General features: G+C 59.3%; 3 protein-coding genes across 3 annotated transcripts; 1 reads left to right on the forward strand and 2 right to left on the reverse strand.

The window, feature by feature from the left end:
• The first annotated feature begins 1,191 nt into the window (after positions 1-1,191).
• On the forward strand, positions 1,192-9,663 carry ERN2 (endoplasmic reticulum to nucleus signaling 2). Its single transcript, XM_036392829.1, is given in 21 exon segments — positions 1,192-1,256; positions 1,565-2,193; positions 2,283-2,355; positions 2,491-2,613; positions 2,690-2,791; positions 2,987-3,248; positions 3,352-3,430; positions 3,510-3,660; positions 4,095-4,216; positions 4,365-4,541; positions 4,629-4,826; positions 4,828-4,879; positions 5,116-5,206; positions 5,719-5,908; positions 6,051-6,150; positions 6,295-6,494; positions 7,161-7,308; positions 7,415-7,542; positions 7,718-7,841; positions 8,066-8,133; positions 8,212-9,663. Coding segments are annotated over 20 exon segments (2,583 nt in total). The 5' UTR covers positions 1,192-1,256; positions 1,565-2,190; the 3' UTR covers positions 8,404-9,663.
• A 261-nt stretch (positions 9,664-9,924) lies between these two features.
• Positions 9,925-15,013, reverse strand: PLK1 (polo like kinase 1). The gene is made up of 10 exons (XM_036392495.1): positions 14,633-15,013; positions 14,337-14,505; positions 14,116-14,260; positions 13,673-13,766; positions 12,961-13,180; positions 12,339-12,497; positions 12,179-12,256; positions 11,552-11,706; positions 10,970-11,152; positions 9,925-10,633 (listed from the first exon to the last, which is right to left on the reverse strand). The coding sequence occupies exons 1-10, from the start codon at positions 15,011-15,013 to the stop codon at positions 10,427-10,429; spliced, it is 1,791 nt and encodes a 596-aa protein (XP_036248388.1). The 3' UTR covers positions 9,925-10,426.
• A 1,959-nt stretch (positions 15,014-16,972) lies between these two features.
• Positions 16,973-21,498, reverse strand: DCTN5 (dynactin subunit 5). The gene is made up of 7 exons (XM_036392775.2): positions 21,430-21,498; positions 21,228-21,296; positions 20,637-20,755; positions 20,097-20,208; positions 19,359-19,461; positions 19,038-19,129; positions 16,973-17,258 (listed from the first exon to the last, which is right to left on the reverse strand). The coding sequence occupies exons 1-7, from the start codon at positions 21,475-21,477 to the stop codon at positions 17,238-17,240; spliced, it is 564 nt and encodes a 187-aa protein (XP_036248668.1). The 5' UTR covers positions 21,478-21,498; the 3' UTR covers positions 16,973-17,237.
• Between the last annotated feature and the right edge of the window lie 52 nt (positions 21,499-21,550).

Raw genomic sequence — 21,550 nt, forward strand, 5'->3', positions numbered from 1 at the left:
CTGGGGGCCCGGCAGTCTCAGTTTCCCCCAGGCAGGTGGGAAGAGCAGACAGCAAGAGCCCCATGTCTGCCAGCCTGCCACGTCCCCAGCCAGCAGCAATCCCTCCTGCATGGCCATGGGGGCTGGAGGAGCCATGGTGGAGAGCAGTCCCCTGCCGTGTCCTCTGGGCAAAGCCAGAGCAGGGAAACTCACTCTGACCTCACCTGAAAATTAAGCAAAAAGAAGTGCAAATAAAAGAACTGGGCTGGAGGCGCAGAGGCTGATATGAGGTGCATTGTGAGGGAGATTGTGTGTGTTCCTGTGCTCTGTTGCAGCTGAAGGAATCTCCTGGCCCTGCCGTGCCACAGCCACTCTTGTACTGTCAGGTTCTGCTCTGCAAATGGTCTCAGGCTCGCATGCAGGTCCTGGCTGGGCACAGGCTCTGGCTGCTCCCTGCTCCACAGCACGGACAGGCCCCCAGGACAGGCTCTGCCAGCTCAGGCTCCCCGAGCAGCGAGGGGACTACTGAGGGGCTGGGCTCCAGGGGTGTCCTTGTGCCTCTCACGCTAATCTGCGGCCATGCAGGGGCTCAGGTGCTACTGCCAAATCCCTGGCACTGGGGACTGCCAGAGCCATGTGTGTCCCGTGCTGTTTGCCCATCCCTGTTTGCTGACAGGGTGAGGCCGGCATATGTGGTGCTGGCTGAGCTGGCACTTGCTATGCAGACGCCATACATGGAAGCAGTAGCTCCTCTTCCCAAGTGAATTTGCAATTACTTCCTCAATGTCAGGTAGCTGAAACCTGCAGCTCTGAAGGCCCAGGCAAGCAATCATCACTTCTCTGGCATGAAAAGTCACCAGACTCGTTTGTTTCTGGAAGGAGCTGCTCTTGTCACCTTTAGAAAGGCATCCAGGGTTGTGACTGGGAACAGCCACACTGCAATTCATCCCACCTGTGGGAAAACTTGTTCCAGGGAGAGGAGGGAGAGGGAAGGCTACTCCAGCCCCAGGATGGTTCTGGTGGGATGTGAGCCAGGGCTATAGGGGTGGGTGGTCACTGAGGGTGCAGCTGCCCCAGGAGCTGAGCTGCACAGAGGAGCTGGGCTGGGGGATTGTTCCCAAGTCTGGCTGATCTCTTGAGGACGGTGTGTCTGTCCTAGAGCCTCAAAGGCAGTGCTGTGACTGTCCCAGAAACGCTGCTCTTCATCTCCACACTGGATGGGAACCTTCACGCCGTCAGCAAGAGCACAGGGGACATCAAGTGGACCCTGAAGGATGGTGAGTAGTGACTGGGAGGCATTTGTTTACAGCCTAGCTCCTGGAGCATATTTGGGGTTTGGGAACGCTCCCCTGGCCTGGCTCTTGCTGGATGAACTCTGGGCTGCCAGTGCCTCCAGCCTGGGGTGCACTGCCAGCCCTGGCCCCAGGCACGGATGAGCATCTGCCTCTGGTGTCTCTTTTGGCTCTGAGAGGCAAACAGGCTGCGTGGCTGGGCTGGGTGACAGTGCCACGCTGGGTAAACAGTGGTGTTGTGCTGTCCTACTCACAGGACCGCTGCTGATGTGGCCTCTCACTCTCTGTTTCAGATCCCATTCTGCAGGTGCCGGTCTATGTGGCAGAGTGAGTGTCACCCCCACTGGGCAGTGCAGGAGGCTCCCTGATAACCGATGGAGCAACAGCAGGAAAGGGGAAACACAGAGAAATGAAATGCCCAGCCCATGCTGTGGCATCACCTTACCCTGTCCCTGGTGCTGGCACATGGTGATGAGGAGGAGCTGGCACCTGCTGCACAGCCAAGGAACTCTCAGCTCGACTACACACACCAGCATGGAGAGAAAGAGAGGGAAATCCCCCTGAGAGCTCAGGGGCAGGCAGGGCAGCAAGAGCTCCTTGAGACAGGCAGGGCATCCACCAGCCTGGTGGGTGGGCACTGGGTGGCTGTGGGAAGTCCAGGACTGACCAGAATGGGATTTATCTCCTGCCAAATCCAGCGCTGCAGGTGCCCAGGAAAGGTCAAGTCCTGCAGGGACTCACCCTGGAGCAAACTGCTAAAGGGGATTCTGCAGTGTAGCCACTCTGTGTCCCTGGAGGTGCCCAGGGCAGGGGGTGGCTCACGTTTTATCCTTCTCTCGTGCTTCCCAGGCCAGCATTCCTTCCAGACCCCAATGACGGCAGCCTGTATATCCTGGGAGGAAAGAACAAAGAAGGCTTGATGGTCTGTAGGGCTGTGGGGCCGTGGGCATGCTGTGAGCCCTGGGGTGCCCTGGGCTGCAGGGGTGACCCTGCCCTGCTCCTGTGTTGCAGAAGCTGCCGTTCACCATCCCGGAGCTGGTGCAGTCCTCGCCGTGCCGCAGCTCGGACGGGGTGCTCTACACCGGTACGGAGCTCTGGGGTGTGCAGGACAGCACTGCCTGGGCTCCAGGAGCCCTGCGGGGCCACAGGCAGGGCTCAGAGGGAGCTCCTGGGGACAGGGGGCTGCGGGGGCTTACAGAGAAGGCATTTTCCTTCTCAGGGAAGAAGCAGGACAGCTGGTTCATTGTGGACCCCAAGTCAGGGGAAAAGCAGACCACCCTCTCAACAGAGGCCTGGGATGGTCTGTGCCCATCCAGCCCCTTGCTCTACATCGGACGGACCCGTAAGTGCCCCCATCGACCACCTGGTGCCAGGAATGGGGCACTGCAGGTGACCTCGTGCCCTGCTCCTGTCCCCAGAGTACGTCATCACCATGTATGACACCAAGTCACGGGAGCTGCGCTGGAATGCCACCTTCTCTGAGTACTCGGCCCCGCTCTGCGATGAGTCCTACCACTACAGTGAGTGCAACTGCAGCGGCCATGGGAGCCGTGGCAGTCATGGCACACAGCTCCCCAGTGCCCACAGCAGCAGGACTCAGCTGTGCCCATTGCTGGGGAGAACAGGCAGCAGCCCATGGCCAGTGACAGAACTGAGGGTGACCAGAGGAGACACAGCTGAAGTGCTGCATCCCTCATCCCTCTTGCTCTCTGCAGAAATGGCACACTTGGCCTCAAGCGGGGACGGGCTGGTGGTGACCCTGGACAAGGAGAGTGGAGAGGTCCTGTGGGCGCAGAACTACGGCTCACCTGTGGTTGGCATCTACCTGTGGCACCAGGACAGCCTGCGCCGCCTGCCCCACCTCAACCTGGCCATGGAGACCCTGCGCTATCTGACCTTCCAGTCACAGGACATCCACGTCCTCAAGTGGAGCTACCAGTCCGTCAAGGACTTCACTGCCACCAAGACCCAGCTGCTGTAGGTGATTCCTGAGCGATGGCAGCCGGTGGCATTCGTGTTCCCCGTGCTCGGCCACCCTGGTCCTGGTGGATGGAAGGTGATGCTTGTCCTTGCCCTGCAGGCCGGCGCTCTACGTGGGGAAGCACGCCACCAGTTTCTATGCTGTGACCTCCCTGGTGCACAGCAGCGTGGCACTGGTGGTGAGTGTCCCCTCTGCCCCTCTGGAGCCACCATGGCATGTCCAGCTGCCTGGTGCCCCACGAGCTGCCACATCCCCAGCCCCAGGGCATCACACTGGCCAGGATCGATGGCCCCACCACGGACGAGGTGACCATGAGGGAGTCCGGGGAGTGCGAGATCACGCCCAGCACGGACGTCAAGTACCCGCAGGGCAGCATCGCCTCACCTCCCAACCAGTGGCTGCTCATAGGTGCGGAGCAGTGGTAGGCACAGACTCACCCATGTCCTGGCTCCCAGATGGTGCCCGGTGGGGAACACCCCGAGCTGCTGCTGTGCTTTAGGGACAATAGGCAACCTGCTCTGCCCAGCGGGATGAATGGGATTAAGGCTGAGTCACCTCGGGCTGGGCTAACGCTGGCTTGGGACTTCTTTCAGCCCCTCCTTGTGTCCCCTGCCCCTTGGGACTCCTTTCAGCCCCTCCTTGTCCCCTCTCCAAGAGTGACTGCTGGACATCCTGTGCAGGGGTGGGCAGGGACCCTTTGAAGCAGGGCTCACAGTTACCCATGCTGGGGGTCCCATGAGAAGCAACCCTCCTACTCCAGGAGGGCCAGGACTGCTGGCAAGGGATGGATGCTGAAACCAAGAGGTGAACTGAGGGTTGTCTCTGTTCCCCTCCTGCCAAAGGGCACCATGAGCTGCCTCCTTTGGTCCACACCACAATGCTGCGAGCCTTCCCAGAGAACCTGAGGAAAACCACGGAAACCATCATCCCCAGGGCTCCTCCCAGCAGGACCGTGTTCGACGATGTGAGTGGTGAAGGGTGCTGGGTCACTGAGGGGTCTGTGCTGCTTGAGGTGGGCAGTGGGTCCGCAGCATGGGACAGGACAGGAAGGAAGTCCCAAAGCCAAGTGCCCTGCGGTCTGTGCCTCAGCCGGCCCTGGGTGTGTGTTGCAGTTCCTGGCCCCGAGCAGCCCGGAGGCGCCAGCTGTCCGCAGCGAGGGGCAGCTCCAGGCAGACCCCACGCTGGGGGAGCAGCTGGAGGTGTACCCCGAGTCTGGCACCTGGGACCTGGTGATGGCTGGCGTGGGCACAACTCTGCTGGGCGGGGGAATCCTGGTCCTGCTGCTCATGGTGAGTGCTGGTGGTGGAGGGAGAGGGCCGCAACCGACGCCCCAGCGTGGTTCCAGGCTCTGAGTATTCCCGTGGTTTGTGTTCCAGAAACTGCAGCGGCAGCATGTGGCCCAGCAGCAGCAGCTGGAGGAGCAGATACAGCTCCTGCAGCAGCAGCAGGAGATGCTGCTCTCGGGCCGAGTCTCCAGGGAGGGCGTCCCTGAGGAGCCCGGGGAGCTGGAGCTGAGCCAGGGAAGTGCCTCAGAGCTCTCACAGGGCTCCAGCCCCTCCACCTGCCTGAAGGAGCCCGGCTAACGGGACAGTCAGCCCAGAGCCAGCTGTCCCAGGGGCTGCTGAAGGTGGGTGCAGGGGCAATGGGCAGGCTGTGGGGGCTTCTGTCCAGAGACACTAGCACCCAGAGCAGGTGCAGGGCTGCCTGCAGATGAGAGGGCTGCAGCCCACCTGGGATGGGTGCTGATCTGCTGCTGGATAAGCATGGGCTACATAGGAGTAGGGCCCAAGAAATGGCCAGATGAATAGAGAAACAGGTGTCCTCCATACAGAACTAATGGAGGCTGTCTTCTCTCCATTGCAGATGCAGAACCAGACCTGGTTGTAGTTGGGAAAGTTTCTTTTAACCCCAAAGATGTGCTGGGCCATGGAGCTGGAGGAACCTTTGTCTTCAGGTGGGTGACACTGGGTGCCTGTCCCCCCTCTGCTCCCTTTCTCCCTGGGAGCCAGGGTAGTGGGATGGTGACAGGGATAGTGACAAGGCAGCTCAGGGTGGTGGCCACTGGTTCAGGGACTTTTGAGAGCTCACCCCCTTCACCTTCTTCTGATCTTCATCCTGCCCATCCTGGAGCTGGGCTCGTGGCCCTCATTGACCAGGCACTGGGTACACAGGGCAGGTCCCCCTTACACCCCCTCTCTGCTTGCCTGCACTGGCTCTGGCCCCTCTCACAGTTCTGAGGCTCTGGCTGAGCCCCTTTTCCAGCACTGAACACAGAAAACGTGAGGGATGTCATTTTCCTGCAAAATTGAGACCCTCCATTTCCCAGCTTACACTGGGAAGATCTCGTCCTGTCAGTGATGTGACCAGGCTTTGGGGTGCAGCAGTGTGGGTACAGCATGCTGGGGATCCTTGGGTGAGGGTGGCCGGGCCCTGCTGCACAGGGGCGCAGCGGGACTCTGTGCACAGGGGGCAGTTCGAGGGCCGCAGTGTGGCCGTGAAGCGCCTCCTGCCCGAGTGTGTGCACCTGCTGGACCGCGAGGTGCGGCTGCTGCGGGAGTCGGACGAGCATCCCCACGTGGTGCGCTACTTCTGCACGGAGCGGGACCGGCAGTTCCACTACATCGCCATCGAGCTGTGCTCCGCCACGCTGCAGGAGGTGAGCCGGGCACAGGAGCCCTGCAGACACCGGCCTTGGGCACAAACTGCCTCTGTAGCAGCTCCTCTGGGTGGTGTGTCTCTCCAGCCAGCTTGCCCTTGCCCAGTAAATGAGGCTTAGTTCCTCTCCTGTGTGGTTCCAGTACGTGGAGAGCCCCAGCTTTGAGCGCCGTGGGCTGGACCCGGTGTCCGTGCTGCGTCAGACCATGTCGGGGCTGGCCCACCTGCACTCCCTCAGCATCGGTAAGGGCCAGCAGTCCCCTCTGCAGCCCCTCCTCATGCTGCAGGGTTTGGGCAGTGGCTGTGGGGATCAGCAGCACATGGGGCTGTGCCAGAGCCCTGTTTGCTCCAGCCCTGCCGGGTGACACCACAGCCTCTCGCTTGCAGTGCACCGTGACCTGAAGCCCTGTAACATCCTCATCTCTGTCCCGAACCGCCACGGGCAGATCCGCGCCGTCATCTCCGACTTCGGCCTTTGCAAGAAGCTTCAGGGGGGCCGACAGAGCTTCAGCCTCCGCTCCGGGATCCCTGGCACTGAGGGCTGGATCGCGCCCGAGGTGCTGCAGGAGGCCCCGAAGGAGAACCCTGTCAGTGAGCCGTGGCCACCCTGCCCCGGGTGCTCCTTGGGCCCATTGTGGCAGTGTCCCCATGCTGGTGGTGTCCCAGGTCACACTGCTGGGGTGCACAATTAAGATGAGAGCTCTGTGAGCCAGAGCCAGCCCAGACACAGGCACTGTGCTCCTTGCCAGGGCTGTCCCCATGCTCCTGCCCTTGTGGGACAGTGCCCAGCTGTGTTCAGCACCCGTGTCTCATTAGGCTCCATTAGTCCTCAGAAATTCGGGGTGGGGAGGTTGGAGGGGCTGTGAGATGCTGCCAAGGTCACGCTTCTCTCTTCAGAATTGGGGATCTCATTCCCACTGGAAGCAGCTGCTGCACTGATCCTGGGCAGGGCAGTGCTGGGGCTCATGCTGGTGTCTGTTTGCCTGCTGGTGGGACACCTGCAGCCCCTGTGTGTCCATTGGGCTGTGGAGTCCCGAATTCTGGCTGTGCCTCTGGAAACCCCTTCTCTGTTGGGGACCTGGGGTGATGGGGCTCCCTAAGCACAGGTAGCAGAGCAGGAGGCTCATGTGATGCATTTTCCAGCAGCTCTGCAGCCAATGACAAATTGTGCAGATGAAAGCACAATGAGAAGTGGCAGGTAAAGGTTTCCTCGCCCTTTGTCTGAGGGTGCCCCGTGCCCCCATGTTTTGCAGACCAGTGCTGTGGACATCTTCTCAGCCGGGTGCATCTTCTACTACGTGGTGTCGGGGGGCCAGCACCCCTTTGGGGACAGCCTGCGGCGCCAGGCCAACATCCTGGCGGGCTGCTACCAGCTGAGCTGCCTGCAGGAGGAGGCTCACGGTGAGACCCGTCCCCACAGCCCCGCACCGCGGGGAGGCTCCGGCCTGAGGGCAGCTGCCTCTCCTGGCGCAGGGGTGAGCTCTCTGCTGTTCTGCTTCACCCCCAGACAAACTCGTTGCGAGGGAGCTGATTGTGGCGATGATCAGCTCCGAGCCCCAGCGCCGGCCCTCGGCCCCTGTGGTCCTTGTGCATCCCTTTTTCTGGAGTGAGGAGAAGCAGCTGCAGTTCTTCCAGGTGAGCCTGTGCTGTCCCACAGACAGATGTGCACTGAAAAACATGCTGGAAACTGTTGCATTTAGGTCTACATGCTCCTTGTGAGCTACTCTTATGGGGGGTGAGGGGTCCCTGGGTCTGTGTCCCCCCTCGTGCAGAGCAGGGGCAGTGCCATACCCACCTCTTGGGCACACAGGACGTCAGTGACCGCGTGGAGAAGGAGCCAGCCGAGGGGCCCATCGTCTCAGCCCTGGAATCGGGGGGACGGGCGGTGGTGAGGACCAACTGGAGGATGCACATCTCCCTCCCACTGCAGATGGGTGAGCATGGAGGGGCCAGGCTCATCATTGGGCCCAGTGAAGCAGTGGGGCTTCAGGGGCTGGTGCTTTTACTGGCCAGCAGGCACCTGCTTGTGCCCAGGAGCCAAAAGCGGGGCAGGTAAAGGTGGCAGCCCTTCCTTGGGAGGCCACAGTGCAGCCGGGCTGGGGCTGGCACTACATGGGCTGTGTCCCCCCTCACTCCGTGTCTCTCCTGCTGTCCCCAGACCTGAGGAAGTTCCGCACCTACAAGGGGGGGTCAGTGCGTGACCTGCTGCGGGCCATGAGGAACAAGGTACGACCACCCAGCTGCCCCGCGGCCCTGCCACCCCCACTGTCCCCGTCCCCGCTCACTTCACCCTCTCTCCTGCAGAAGCACCACTACCACGAGCTGCCGGCCGATGTGCGGGTGGCCCTGGGCTCCGTCCCCGAGGGCTTCGTGCAGTACTTCACCTCCCGCTTCCCGCGGCTGCTGCTGCACACGCACGGGGCCATGCGGGTCTGTGCCCACGAGCGCACCTTCCGCTCCTACTACTGCCAGGGCCTGAGGGGCGACGGCGCCTGAGGGCTGCGGGTGCTGCCTGAGGGCCGTGGGTCACGCCCGAGGACCGGGGGCCATGCCTGAGGGCCATGGATCGTGCCTGAGGGGCAGCAGTGCCCAAGGACCGGGGGCCATGCCTGAGGGCCATGGATCGTGCCTGAGGGGCAGCAGTGCCCGAGGACCGGGGGCCATGCCTGGGGGCCATGGATCGTGCCTGAGGGGCAGCAGTGCCCGAGGGCTGCAGGTCATGCCTGGGGGCCATGGGTCACACCCGAGAGCCACAGTCATGCCCAAGGACCGTGGGTCATGCCCGAGGGCTGTGGCTGCTGCTCCCCACCCGGGCCCTGTCTCGGGGTCCTGCTGCCAGCCAGGCGAGGGCTCAGCAGCTGGGGCACGGGACAGCACCGTGCTCTCACCTGGGGGACCCTCTGGGCAACCAACACTCTGCCAACACAGACTCAGGTGTGAAGGCATTTGGGTCAGAAAACAAGGACATCTCAGGTGGACACAGTGCTTGGAGAAGAAAGAGGAAAACACGTTGTGTTTTCACAGTGGAGCCCTGGCACAGCAACGCCCTCAGGCTGCCATCAGCCTCAGGGGACAGTCACCAGGGACAGAAAGCTTTGTGCCTTAGGTTCTCTCCTGTGCCAGGGCCTGGGGCCGCAGCTCCTTGAGCTGTGCTCAGAACCGGGCTCCCAGTCCTGACACTGGAGCTGCCCCTCAGCCCCAGCAGGGCTGTGCGCACCAGGCCAGGCCCAGCAGCCACCCTGGGGCCGGGACCTGCCCGTGGCACTGGGCTGTGGGGGCACAGCCCCACCATGGGGGTGTGAATCTCAGCTGGGCTCACAACAGGGCTTCCCCCCTTAGGGGCCCCAGCAGCCTGTGCCAGGCCTGGCGGCACAGCATCCAGGAACAGTTGTCTCTGGGCACAAAGGAGGGAGGTTCCTTGCCCCTGGGATCCTTTTCTCAAAGACAGGCCTATGCCTGCAGCTCCCCCAGCCTCTCCTGCTGCCCAGGGCTGGTGTCCCATGGGTGCTCTGGTTCATGGCAGCCCCATGGGCATGTGGGCCCTATGAGCCAGCCTCCAGCACCAGCTGAGCCCATGGGCACAGAGAGCCCCACAGCAAAGTTCCTCTGTGGAACAGCAATAATCTTGTATAGTTTGATTCCTCTGTGTACTGGGGTGTGGGATTTTGTTACACAGGTAACAAGGTTTGTACCAGGTTTCTTTTCAGAATATATTTATACAAAATGTTATAAAAAATTAAAAAACTAAAACTAAAACTTGTCCTGCTTATAAAAACAAACTGGCCTCAGAGCACCTCTGGTTGCTGGCAGGGAGCAGTGGTGGGAGAACAACACAGGCAGCTCACTGGGTTCCTGCTGCCTGAGAGGACTTGTGCTGATTCTTTAGCCATAATTAGTCATGGAGCCAAGGAAGAGGCAAGCCCAGGCCAAGGGGAAGAGGATGTCTCATTGAGAGAGGAAGGCAGAGAGGTGCTGCCCCCTCTCTCAGCAAGGCAAAGGGAAGTGAAACAGCCTGGCTGCTGTTAAACAATCTTTATTCAAGTTATGAAATATACAAAAGTTGAGGTTTCATGGAGTTTCAGCATTAAAAGGCCAATTGCTCAAATCTCACCCCGGGCTCATTCAATACCTTACCTGAGCTTCTGCCAGAGGAAACGAAGCCCAGAGCACGGGCACAGCCATGTACAGACACCTCACTGCCAGCTCTGCTCTCTCAAGAGCAGCCCCAGGCACCTCAAACGAGAGGGCTGGTTTGGAGCTGGGTTTTTGGCTTTGGGAAATTAGAAAAACAGACTAGGTAGGGAATTTAAAAATACACTTTGTTAGGAGCAGGAAGCAAGAAACCTTTGGGCACCAGTCAGTGAACAACACCATTCCCACAGCAGCAGGGGCTTCCTCGGGGCAGTGAGCCCATACCCAGGAGTGGGAACCCAGCCGGGCCGTGGGAGGGAAGCTGCCAGACCTCTCCCTCCGCAGCCGGGCAGTTTGGCACCGCTGTCGAGTCCAGCAAGAACGAGGTCTAGGAGGAAGATTTCATGCGGCCCGAGCCAGACTTGGAGCTGAGGAGCTTCTCCACCATGGTGCGGGCGTAGCGCAGGCGGCTGGCCAGCTCCCGGCAGCAGCCGTGCTCCTCGATCAGGCTCAGCTTGTACGTGCGGAAGTCCCGTTTCTCATCTATGTATGTCACAGCAGCCATGAGAGGGCACAGGATGACCTTGGTGTGGTCCTGGGGGGTGAGAACACATGCTCACTGAGCACCGTGCTCCTTGGGGCAGCATTTCCTCAGCATGAGCCATCTCAGCACACCCAGAGTGTGTGACAAAATCCCTCTGTAGAATTCATTCAGAGTGCAGCAAAGGGCAACAGCTGGCTGCAGCAGCCAGCCTGCTGCTGCAGAGCACAGCCCCTCACAAGGGAGGACACTCTGGGGGCTTTAGGTAGCAGCACAGACAGCTCCCAGAGCCAGGCTCCCTGGGCACAGCCTTGGCTCAGGTCATCCCCTCTGCCACCGTCCAAGCCACACCACGTGCAGCCAGAGCCACAGCCCTGCAAAGAGCCTCACCTGGAAGAAGTTGATCTGCACAGTGCCGTTGCTGAGGTGCAGGATGATGGCGCTGCGGGTCCGGAACCAGGTGCACAGGTAGGGCAGTCGGGCCAGCTCGTCCCCTTCCCGTGGCGTGATGTTCGCCCCCGCCTTCAGCAAGTGCTCGCTCATGTAATTCCGGAAGTACTTCAGTAGTGTTATCTGCAGAAGGGATGGGCTGTGAGGGGCTGAGGGTGACCCCAGGCATGGGGAGGGGGAGCACAGTCCCAGATCCTCCTTGCATCTCTCAGAGCTTGAGGTGTCACAGCAAAAACTTGTGGAAATCGTCAAAGTTAACTCTGTGACACATCAGACTTGCTTTGCTGAACACTTTGTACATGGATGTCTTGTGAGGACTAACTGCTCATAAACGAGCCTCAGATAGCAGCTAGAGCTGCTAGTGTCTGTCCTTGGGGCTATGTGCCACCAGCTAGAGGAAGCCTGTAAAGTGCCAGTGGCCTCCAATAAACGTTTCTCCCTGGAACCCACCCTCCCATCAAAGCCTAAGGGTGGCAGGAGTCTCACCACTCCCCAGCCAGGGCTCCTGCCCCCAGGACTGACCTTCTTGTTGAGGGCAGAAGGGTAGGACCTCACAGTGAAGTAGGACTCGGTGTTGTTCTGCTCAATGTACTGCAGGTTGTCCCCATCGTTGTACATGATGAGCCGAGTGGAGTCATTGAAGAGAACCCCAACGCTGTTGTCACAGAGCTGGTAGCCTGCCCAGAAGGGACCCCATGAGACCTCCAATCTCAGGGGACAACAAGCAGTGGGAAGTACCAAGGCAGATGGTTTATCACCCAGGGATTCCCTAACAGCCATCCCACCAAGGCCCTGCCAGGTCTCCTCTTTGGGGAGGTCTGGCTGGCACTTTTCCATCTCTGGATTAGTCATCTCCCTTATTGCATCAGCTGCTTCAAAAACAGCCTCTGCTGCCACCTTGGATCCCTGTGCAGCCTGGGGAGAACTTGGTCATGCACAGGTACCATTGTCCACATTAAAGTGGCCAGGGCTGATGACCACTGCTCTGGATTCCTGGGGTATTTGGTAAGATTCCTGGCAGTGGTCTTGGACACACACACTGGAATATGGTGATTAAAAACCCAGGCCTAGGAAATGCCCCAACCCAGGCTTCTGCCAGCCCCCTCAGACACAAGGAAAGCCTGAAGCATTGCCACCAAAGGTATTTACCAAGTCCATATTTATCTGAGTAGTCCACCCATTTGCTAACCCAGAAGATGGGAATGCAGGCCGGGTCCTCAGCTTCTTCTGCAGGAAGAAAGCAGCTTGTTAGGAGACATTTCCCACAGCCAGTGCACCCCATGAGGCCTATGGGCTGCCCCAGGCTCACCTTGCCTCACTGCCACTCTCTCGGAGGGCTTGGCTGCATTGACTGCAGTCAGCTGCTGCAACATGTCAGCCAGGTGGCAGCTGACAGCATCTCCCACCTCCCGCAGCCCCGCCGCCTCCTCCTTCTCCGGCAAGGGCTCCTGGGCAGGGCTGTCCAGTCCTGGGCAGAGAGACAACACTGAGATGTGACCAGGGCGAGGTTCCAAAGGCACCAGGTACAGACAACACCTGACACACAGAACAAGTCATGTGGGAAGGGACCATGGTGGCACATGAGCAGGGTAATTCCAGAGCACAGGATGTGTCCAGAGGATTCTGGAGTATCTCCAGGGAGGGAGACTCCACGCACCCTCTCTAGGCAATCTGTTCAGTGCTCAGGCACTGCATAGGAGAGGTCTTCCTTGTGTTCTGGTGAAACTTCCCAGGCATCAGTTTGAGCCCCTCACAGAGCTGAAGCAAATGCAGTGCTTCGTCCCGGGCAGAGCAGGGAGAGCCCCCTCACCACAAATGCTCTGAGTTTCCATAAGGATCAGGAGATGATGTGAGGGAGGCACACTGAAGGTTGTGGATGCTGCTGGAGGCGGGCAGGCTGTGCCCAGCCCCACCCAGGCACCCACACCCACCTTTATTGAGCGCGGTCAGCGGCTTCCGCCCGCCGAGCTCCAGGCTGCTGGGAGCCAGGGAGAAGCGGGGAGCGATGGTGAGGCAGCTGGTGGGCAGGCGGCTGGGCAGGTACCCCGAGGTGAAGAACTCGTCGTTCAGCAGCTCATCGATAGTCGGGCGCGTGGCAGGGTCCGACCTCAGCATCTTCTGGATGAGGTTTGCAGCCACAGGGTTGATGTGCTGAGGGACAGGTGGAGTTTAGAGATGGGTCAGGGACAATGTGCACTAGTGACAAATGAACGGGGTTTGCAGCCCGGGGAAGCTCTGCCTGGAGCAGAGCTCCAGCGCCGCATTGGGCAAGCAGGACACAAGCCTGGGGAAGCAGAATTGGGTGGCTCCTAACAGCACCCAAAGCCTGAGGTCAAACGACTTGAGCAACACCAACTCATCAGCAGTGTGATGAGCTGGGGACCTGGCCCAGTCCTAATGGACTTGCCCATGTCCATTCACCCCCACACACCATCAGCCCAGTGCAGATTTTTTCTGGATTGCAGGGCAGGGAGCTGCTGGCTCCCCACAAGGCTCATGCCACCCCAGTCTGAACCAGCCCCCCAGCACTGAGAGCCCCTGCCCTGCTGGAGAGCCCAAGAAGTGACAGACACAGAGGCTGCAGCAGGAGGCTCACCAAGCACCTCTGTGGGCCAAACAGACGCTCCATGGGAAGCAGCATACCTTGGGAATGGTGTACTCGTTCTTCTTGATCCGGATGTACGTATCCTTTAGACAGGAGGTCTCAAAAGGCGGTTTCCCCACCAGCAGAGTGTACCTGGGCATTCCCAGACAAAAGGGGGTCAGTTTTGAAAAGAGACTCAGATTGTGCACAGGAGCAACCATGTCCTAAGCACACCTAGGGGCTTTCCTGGCAGGGGGAACACACTTGGCATTAGACTCTGACAGCTACGTGTACTGTGCCTGGATCCTGTCCCCTGGAAAGGGAAGCTGGGATCCAGCACCCTGCAGGGAAAGTTTCAGTTGGGGAAGGTCGGGAGCTGCCTGGCAGCAGGCCTCAGCACTGTGGAGACAGTGACCTGGAGCTTTGGATCACACTGAAGCTCAGAGGGGCCAAGGAGACCAGAACCACAGGGATTGCCCATCTCCATGGCAGCTTGACTCACATGATGCAGCCAATGGACCAGATGTCCACCTCAAAGCTGTGCCCCTTCTTGCCCAGCACCTCTGGGGCGATGTAGTTGGGCGTCCCACACAGGGTCTTCTTGCGCTCCCCATCGTACTCTACCTTGGTGGCCAGGCCAAAGTCACCTGGAGGGACAGGGAGACAGGATATGACCAAGATGCCCTGGCTGGCCAGTCCCCGGGCTGGGGTCCCTGCACTTACCGATCTTCACCTCCATGTCGTCGCTGAGGAAGAGGTTGCCCAGCTTGAGGTCGCGGTGGATGACGCGGTGGCTGTGCAGGTACTGGCAGCCCAGGATGGTCTGCCGCAGGTAGTACCGCACCTCGGGCTCGCTCAGCGCCTTCCGCCGCTTGTGCAGCTCCAGCAGCGACTGCGGGGGACGGGGGGTCAGTACCGGGGCGGGGGTTGCGGGACAAGGAGGAGCTCAGTACCGCAGGACGCGGGGAAGGGGACAGTCCGTACCCGGGGACGCCGACACCCGCCCCCCGGCCCCTCACCCTGCGGCGGCAGAGCTCCAGCACGACGTAGACAAAGTCGTCGTCCTCGAAGAAGCCCTGGAAGCCGACGACGTGGCGGTGGGAGAGGCTGCGGTGGATGGCGATCTCCATGGACATCTTCTCCTTCTGGTGCGGCTTCACCAGCAGCGACTTGGGCACCACCTTCCCCGCGAACACCTCCCGGCTCTCGGCCTCGGCCAGCTCGTAGCACCGCGCGAAGCCGCCCTTGCCCAGGAACCGCCCGCGCACGAAGCTGCGCCGGGTGCGGGGGTCCACGAGCACCTTCGGCACCTCCTTCCCCCCCGCCGCCGCCGCCGCCGCCGCCCGGGCCGGCTCCGCCAGCGCCGCCGGCCGCGCCGCCTTCCCGCCCGGCGCGTTCATGCTGTGTCCGCGCTGGGGCTCCGCCGGGCCCCGGCTGTCTGCACCGAAAGAGCGGCTGCGGGAGGGCGGCGGGTCCCGGTGCAGCAGTGGGTGCCGGGGAAGCGGCACGTGCCGGGTCCCTGCACCGGTGCAGCTGCGGGTCTCGGTACGGGGGAAGCTGGGTGTGCTGAGTCCCTGTACCGGCGGGTCCCGGTGCAGTGGCGGTGCCGGGTGGCTGTGTCGGTACAGCTGCGGGTGCCGGTGGCTGTGCCGGGTGGCTGTTCCGGTGCCGCGGCGGGCCGGGCTGAGCTGGGCCGCTCGCTCGGTCCGGCCGCGATTCAAAGGCGGCGCCGGGGCCGTTACCGCGCGCGGCCGCTCCCCATTGGCCGCACGATTTAAAATCCACGCGGCGCGCGGGGCACCATGGGAGCCCAGGGAGACAGGCACCCGCGGGGGCGGGGCCGGGCGCGCTCGGACACGCCCCCGCGGGGCGCGCGGTGTGCGCGTGCGCCGGCGGCCGTTGGCTGCGGGCACGGGGCGCTCCGCCAAGGACATTCCCCGGGATTGGCACCGGCGTGGATTTTCCCGGCAGAGGCCCGGCGGCGGCACCGCCCGCTCCCGCGGCTCCCATGTCCTGCGGTTCCCAGCGGGACTCCCGTGGGGAGCCAGGAACCGGCCTTGGGCCGGTTTTTACAACACGGGCACCCCCACGCTGCTGCCCCTCGGGTGCCAGTGTGGCAGTTCTGAGGGGCTGTCCCTGCCCTCACTGCCCCCTGTCCCCCCACCAGGCTCTCCGGCACTCGCGATGCTGGCTCCTGGGCCCCCTTGCCGGGAGAGGTGACCGTGGGATGATGCTCCCATGCCTGAACTCCACCACCAATGACAATGACAAACATCCCACAAGCACACAGCAGCAGCCCCAGCCAGGCTCCTGCTCTCTGCTCCCTGGCACGCACGGTGCCGTGGGCTGAGGGAATGAACACCGTTTGCCCCCTTTCCCCATGGGCAGAAGCTGTTTCTTTCAGCACTGGCTAACAAAGAACAGTCAGTGACCGGCACACACTGTCAGTGACCGGCACACACCATCAGTGACCGGCACACACTGTCAGTGACCAGCACACACCGTCAGTGACCGGCATACACCGTCAGTGACCAGCACACACCGTCAGTGGCCATCACACACCGTCAGTGACCAGCATACACTGTCTGTGACCAACATACACCGTCAGTGACCGGCACACACCGTCAGTGACCGGCATACACCGTCAGTAGCCAGCATACACCATTTGTGACCAGCATACACCATTTGTGACCAGCATACACCGTCAGTGGCCAGCACACACCGTCAGTGACCAGCACACACCGTCAGTGACCGGCATACACTGTCTGTGACCAACATACACCGTCAGTGACCGGCATACACAGTCAGTGGCCAGCACACACCGTCAGTGACCAGCACACACCGTCAGTGACCGGCATACACTGTCAGTGACCAGCACACACCGTCAGTGACCGGCATACACTGTCAGTGACCAGCACACACCGTCAGTGACCGGCATACACTGTCTGTGACCAACATACACCGTCAGTGACCAGCATACACCGTCAGTGACCGGCATACACTGTCTGTGACCAACATACACTGTCTGTGACCGGCATACACAGTGCTTTTGCCCGGCGGGTTGAGCCAGGGTGTCCTGGAGCCCAGTACACAGACAAGGCCAGGAGCCCTGCAGGTCACCATAGCCACAGCTCAAGGGTTGGATCATCCCAGGGGATTCTGCCCTCCACAAAGCAGGCACAGACCTCACCACACAGCCCTGGCAGGCCCTCACTCCTCACGCCGAGCCACCAGCAGCACAGGCAGGGAGGGTGTGCTCCAGGGACCCTGAACCTCCTCACATCCAGCAGCACACCCCGCCCCTCCTGATCAGCAACGCCAAGCAAAGCACACAGGGATCAATGAAGCCACACAGCAACTTGGGGTTAGAAGTGCTCAGTGTTTGTACAGATTGCTGACAGAAGACATTCCCCTCCCTGTAGGATATGCTTCCCCACTCCTGCACCACGCTGGATGGAAGGCTGCCTGCAGAGCTGGGACACTGACACTCCATCTTCCCAGACTGGCAGAGGCGGAGAGCTGAGCCCAGGTCAGAGGGACGCTTCAGAGGCAGGAGGAGAAAGTGGCCAGTGTAAGGAATGTTAACAATGCTGGGTGTTAGGGATCTTCAGTGGTGGCTTGGTTTTAGGCCCTGCCAGAGGCCACCTTAACAAAGACAACAAAAGAGGTTTTAATTAAGGCAGAAGAGTCAGCTGGGACAGCTAGAAGGAAGAGCAGGCCAAGAAACATGTTATTGCAGCGTCACATCCCTTCATGCACTACAGCTCTGCTCTCAGGTGCTGTGGAAATTCATCACTCAGACTTTTCCAGCTGCCACCCCACTCCCAAACTCATATCCCCTCTCCCACTCCTCTCCCTGCTGCTGTGGCTGCTGATCAAGCGATCCCAGTGAAATGCACAATGTGGTGTTGAAACTTTGAGGTGACAACACAGCAACACAGCACAGACACCCCACTCCTGCCAGACACTGCCAGAGACACCCTGGAGCAAAGCAGTGCTCTCAACTCCTGACTTGCAGGGAATCTCACAAGAAGCCCCAAACCTGTCAAGGCTGTGACAGAGGAGACCTCTCAGGCCCCTCAGAGGGAGCAAGCAGCTGTTTCACCCTGTTTCACTACATGTTGTAATGCACAGGACAGCCAGAATAGGCTGTAGCAGTCACAGGACAAGGGGCTGTGGCTTATGCCCAGGCACAGCAGGAACCTCAATCTAGTTTGGTCTGAAGAGTCACGAGTCACTTGAACAACTGAAGAGGCTTTAATTTATGTACAGTAAAAATACAAACCAGTCAGTGGTTTTACACGGGATGTACAGCAGCTACTACACACGTTAGTACTCACACAGCTATTGGCTACTAAGGTGTATCAGCATTTGCTACACAGATCAGCTGAGGCTCCAGGGCTGCTCATCCACAGCCACGCACCTAAACCCCCAGCTGCTACACTACAACATGCAGGTTAAAACCTAGAGCAGGACTAGGCTAAGCTTTAACAGAGCACAACCAGAGCAGGCAGACTGGTGTGCAGCCAGTTGTCTGTACTCAGGTACACGAGCATCAGATGCCTCCAACTTCCAGAGCTGCTCTCAGCAAGAACTATTCGCGCTCTACTACATGTCCAAAATGAAATCTTCACTCTTTCTAAGAAGTCTGAGCGTCATTCTTAAGTTTCATAATGCAGAAGAGCACAGAAGAACTTTCTGCAAATGCAGACACTGGGTAATAAATGGGAACATTTGCAGCATTCTCTCACTTTTAATTACCTACTTTCTGCTGCACTGAATTCTGTGACATGGCAATCCTCTTTTCAAAGGCCTTTGGCTCTTTAAGTCAGGAAGTGGCACTGACCCCAAGAACACTAGCCCTGAGGGGTGAGAGCACAGGTCTCCTTCAGGAGCTAAAAGCTAAGGAACATCCTGTCAGGCACAGGAAGACAGCTGTCCGTGTCAGCCAAAACTCCTTAAGCCAACAGCAGGATGATGTACCCCTGGAGAGAATCCCAGGGAGAAAGGAAGAGGCTGTGCACCTCAGCATGCAGGCCCATGGGCAGCAAGGATTGTGCCAAAGGAAAGGTCTATGAACCCTGGTAAGTGCCCAGAGCACAGCCAGAACAGCCCTGCTGGGATGGAGACTGCTCCCAACAAACCTAAGCCTAGCTTTGGGTTAGGACAGAACTGAGCAGACAGGCTGAGGCAGGTGTCAGCCCGGCCTCACTCCCAGCTGCTGCCCCAAGTTCAGCTTTCCCAGCTCCAGAACATTCAGAGGCACAACTCAGACAACGTGGGATGGAGTACACTGGACGAGCACACAGAGTTTGAACAGGACACAGCAGCTTTCACGAGGGACTGCTTGGCCAGGCCAGCTGAGGCACAGAGGGGCTCAGGGTCCCTCTGCCCACCCCCAGAACGCTCCTGTGGCTACTAGACCTGAGTGAGTGGCAAGAACTTCTGGTAATAGCTCTTGGTAACGTCAATCATGAGCTCCTGGGTGCATTCCGGGAGCTCCCCCGAGAAGAGTCCTGGAAGAAGAACAGCATGGCCATCAGTCATCGTGTTCCACCTGTGTACATGCACTAAAACAGGGAGTTTCACAAGTTAAAAGGGCTACTTTTCAGTGCAGCAAGTACCCAGTAACTTTATTTTTAGGCACTAAATGCTAAGGGACACCTTTGTTATAGAAATCCCATTTAAAATAAGAACATCCATGTTATCTGCAGTTTTGTGCAAGGGAAGATAGAGGGAGCATACCTGGGCAGCCTGAGAAGACAGTGAAAGGTGGAACTACAGTTTCAGGAGGGAGTACTGTGTTGTCCAAGATTTTGCAGCAGTCTTTCAAAACACATCTACGTCCCTAAAGCAGAGAACAGGAAAAGTTTATATTTACAACACTACGAACATGAGGTTTTCTTATTATTACTGATGTTACCTAAATTTCAAGAAAATTAATTGCTCAAAACATATCCTTTATAAGAGATCACAGGAATAAATTTTTACCCTGACTGAATGATCTCCCAATAAAATTAACTTTTCTTTTTGAGGAAAAATGTCTGTCTGCTTTCAACTAGCACAGGTACCACTGCACATTAACATGTCAATGTTCAAATTGTCACCAAAAACCTGAGTCAAGCAGTACCAGCAAGGCCTTCTCTACCTCAGCACACAGTAGCCTTGACTATTTGGTCTTATTTACACAGAAACACAATTCCACTTGTACTCTGTGGCCAGGCTGCCTCCCCTGGGCGGCCCCATTAGCCACAGGGACAACACTTGGGATGGATTTTGCAGCCAGCAGCAGCTGAACATGCTGTCCTCAGAGAAGTAAACCTGAAAGCTCGCTCAGCTTCCTGCAGAGAAGGACGAGGAGCAGGAAGGAAGAGCACAGACAGTGAGCCTGCTCCAGCCAGCTGGTGCAGACACATCTCAGCTGCTGTCACAAGGCCTTGGCAGCACGCAGGAGTTCACAGAAAGTACAGAAATGGCACTCACAATGACACAGTTCTTGCCTATGTGCACATAGGAGCCGATCTGGGCCGCGTTGACAACACAGTCCTCTTCTATGAAGACATGGTCACCAATGTGCAGAGGGAAGAAAGCCACCCTGCAACAAGACAGTAGAGTATTTGTATGCATCCAACAAACAAACTGGCACTGCTAGACCCAGAATCACCCCACAGCCTCCTGTCCCCAGATGGATTAACAGATGTGGATCCGCTGCTAAGGGAGACAGAACGGTTTCTAAGTTTCTCCTCTCTAAAGGATGGCCCAAATGAGAAGGAAGATGTTGTTAATAAACACACAGAAACTGAAACATGCTCTTCACTTTGCTATTCTAATCTATCGCTTTCCATCCAACAGAGGACTGGAACACAAACCCTCAAGGCACAGCTCAGCATCTGAGGAAAAAGCAGGTTTGAGAGATGATTTCTGCAAATTGCTGCAAAAGGAAGAGTTCTCGGAACACAAGACTCAGTCAAGCTGACAGATTTTTCAGGTCTCTCCCTAAAGGAAGGGGCAGGGGACTCTTACCCTTTGCTGAACTTCTTGAAGGGCGGCCTGATGACGCTGCGGCTCTTCACCACGCAGTGCCGGCCCACCCGCACGTTCGCCAGGTCCCCGCGGATGATGCAGTCGTTCATAACGATTGTCTGCAGAAGGACACACAGCTAAACCCGCTCCCTTTGCCGCCTGTGGTGGCGCTTATTACACAAACTCATGCCGGGGCCCGGGCACTCCAGCAAGATTCCCTTACTTTAGGGACGATTCTTTCAGTCAAAAGGAAAGTGACAACAAAGCAAAAGTGCAGGAGGTTGGAACCACCAATTGCCCTTGTGGGCATGCCAGCGAGCATTACAGAGCAGGCTTAGCACAGAGCAGGACGGTGCCGCTCGGGACACGAAAGCAGCACGGGCAGCGCTCACCAGGCCAGCGAGCATTACAGAGCAGGCTTAGCACAGAGCAGGACGGTGCCGCTCGGGACACGAAAGCAGCACGGGCAGCGCTCACCAGGCCAGCGAGCATTACAGAGCAGCACGGGCAGCTCGCAGCGATGCTGCGGGGGAGCAGCGCTGGGTGCCGCGGGCACCGCCGGGGACACGGCAGCGGCCGCCCGGCGCTCACCTTGCCGTTGAGGACGATGTTCTGGCTGCCGCACAGCACGGACTGCCGGCTCACCTTGTTGCCGGAGGCCTGCGGGGAGAACGGGCGGTCACGGCCGGTGTCCCGGGCCCCGCCGCCCCCCGGCGCGCCCGGTTCGGCCCCGCGGCCCCCCGAGCCCCGCGGCCCCCCGAGCCCCGCTCCCCCGCTCCCCGCGGCCCCGCACCGTCTCGATGTACTCGGACTTGTTGTAGAGCATCTCGCTGAGCTCCATGGCCGCCCCGCCCGGCCCTGAGCTCCGCTTCCGCCGCGTCACCTCCGCCGCGCCCGCCGCGCCGCCGCGCCCC

The sequence above is a fragment of the Molothrus ater genome, chromosome 16, assembly GCF_012460135.2.
Source record: "Molothrus ater isolate BHLD 08-10-18 breed brown headed cowbird chromosome 16, BPBGC_Mater_1.1, whole genome shotgun sequence".
Taxonomy (NCBI): domain Eukaryota; kingdom Metazoa; phylum Chordata; class Aves; order Passeriformes; family Icteridae; genus Molothrus; species Molothrus ater.

What these genes read in the sequence shown, in the direction of transcription:
- PLK1 (XM_036392495.1), bottom strand. Translation starts at nt 15,013, where the DNA reads ATGAACGCGCCGGGCGGGAAGGCGGCGCGGCCGGCGGCGCTGGCGGAG. An exon ending in TGGTCCATTGGCTGCATCAT is followed by an intron (nt 13,767 to 14,115) that starts GTGAGTCAAGCT and finishes GGGAATGCCCAG; the next exon opens with GTACACTCTGCTGGTGGGGA. An exon ending in CTCAGATAAATATGGACTTG is followed by an intron (nt 11,707 to 12,178) that starts GTAAATACCTTT and finishes CCTTCTGGGCAG; the next exon opens with GCTACCAGCTCTGTGACAAC.
- DCTN5 (XM_036392775.2), bottom strand. Translation starts at nt 21,477, where the DNA reads ATGGAGCTCAGCGAGATGCTCTACAACAAGTCCGAGTACATCGAGACG. An exon ending in AGTCCGAGTACATCGAGACG is followed by an intron (nt 21,297 to 21,429) that starts GTGCGGGGCCGC and finishes TTCTCCCCGCAG; the next exon opens with GCCTCCGGCAACAAGGTGAG. An exon ending in TTCAAGAAGTTCAGCAAAGG is followed by an intron (nt 20,209 to 20,636) that starts GTAAGAGTCCCC and finishes GTCTTGTTGCAG; the next exon opens with GGTGGCTTTCTTCCCTCTGC.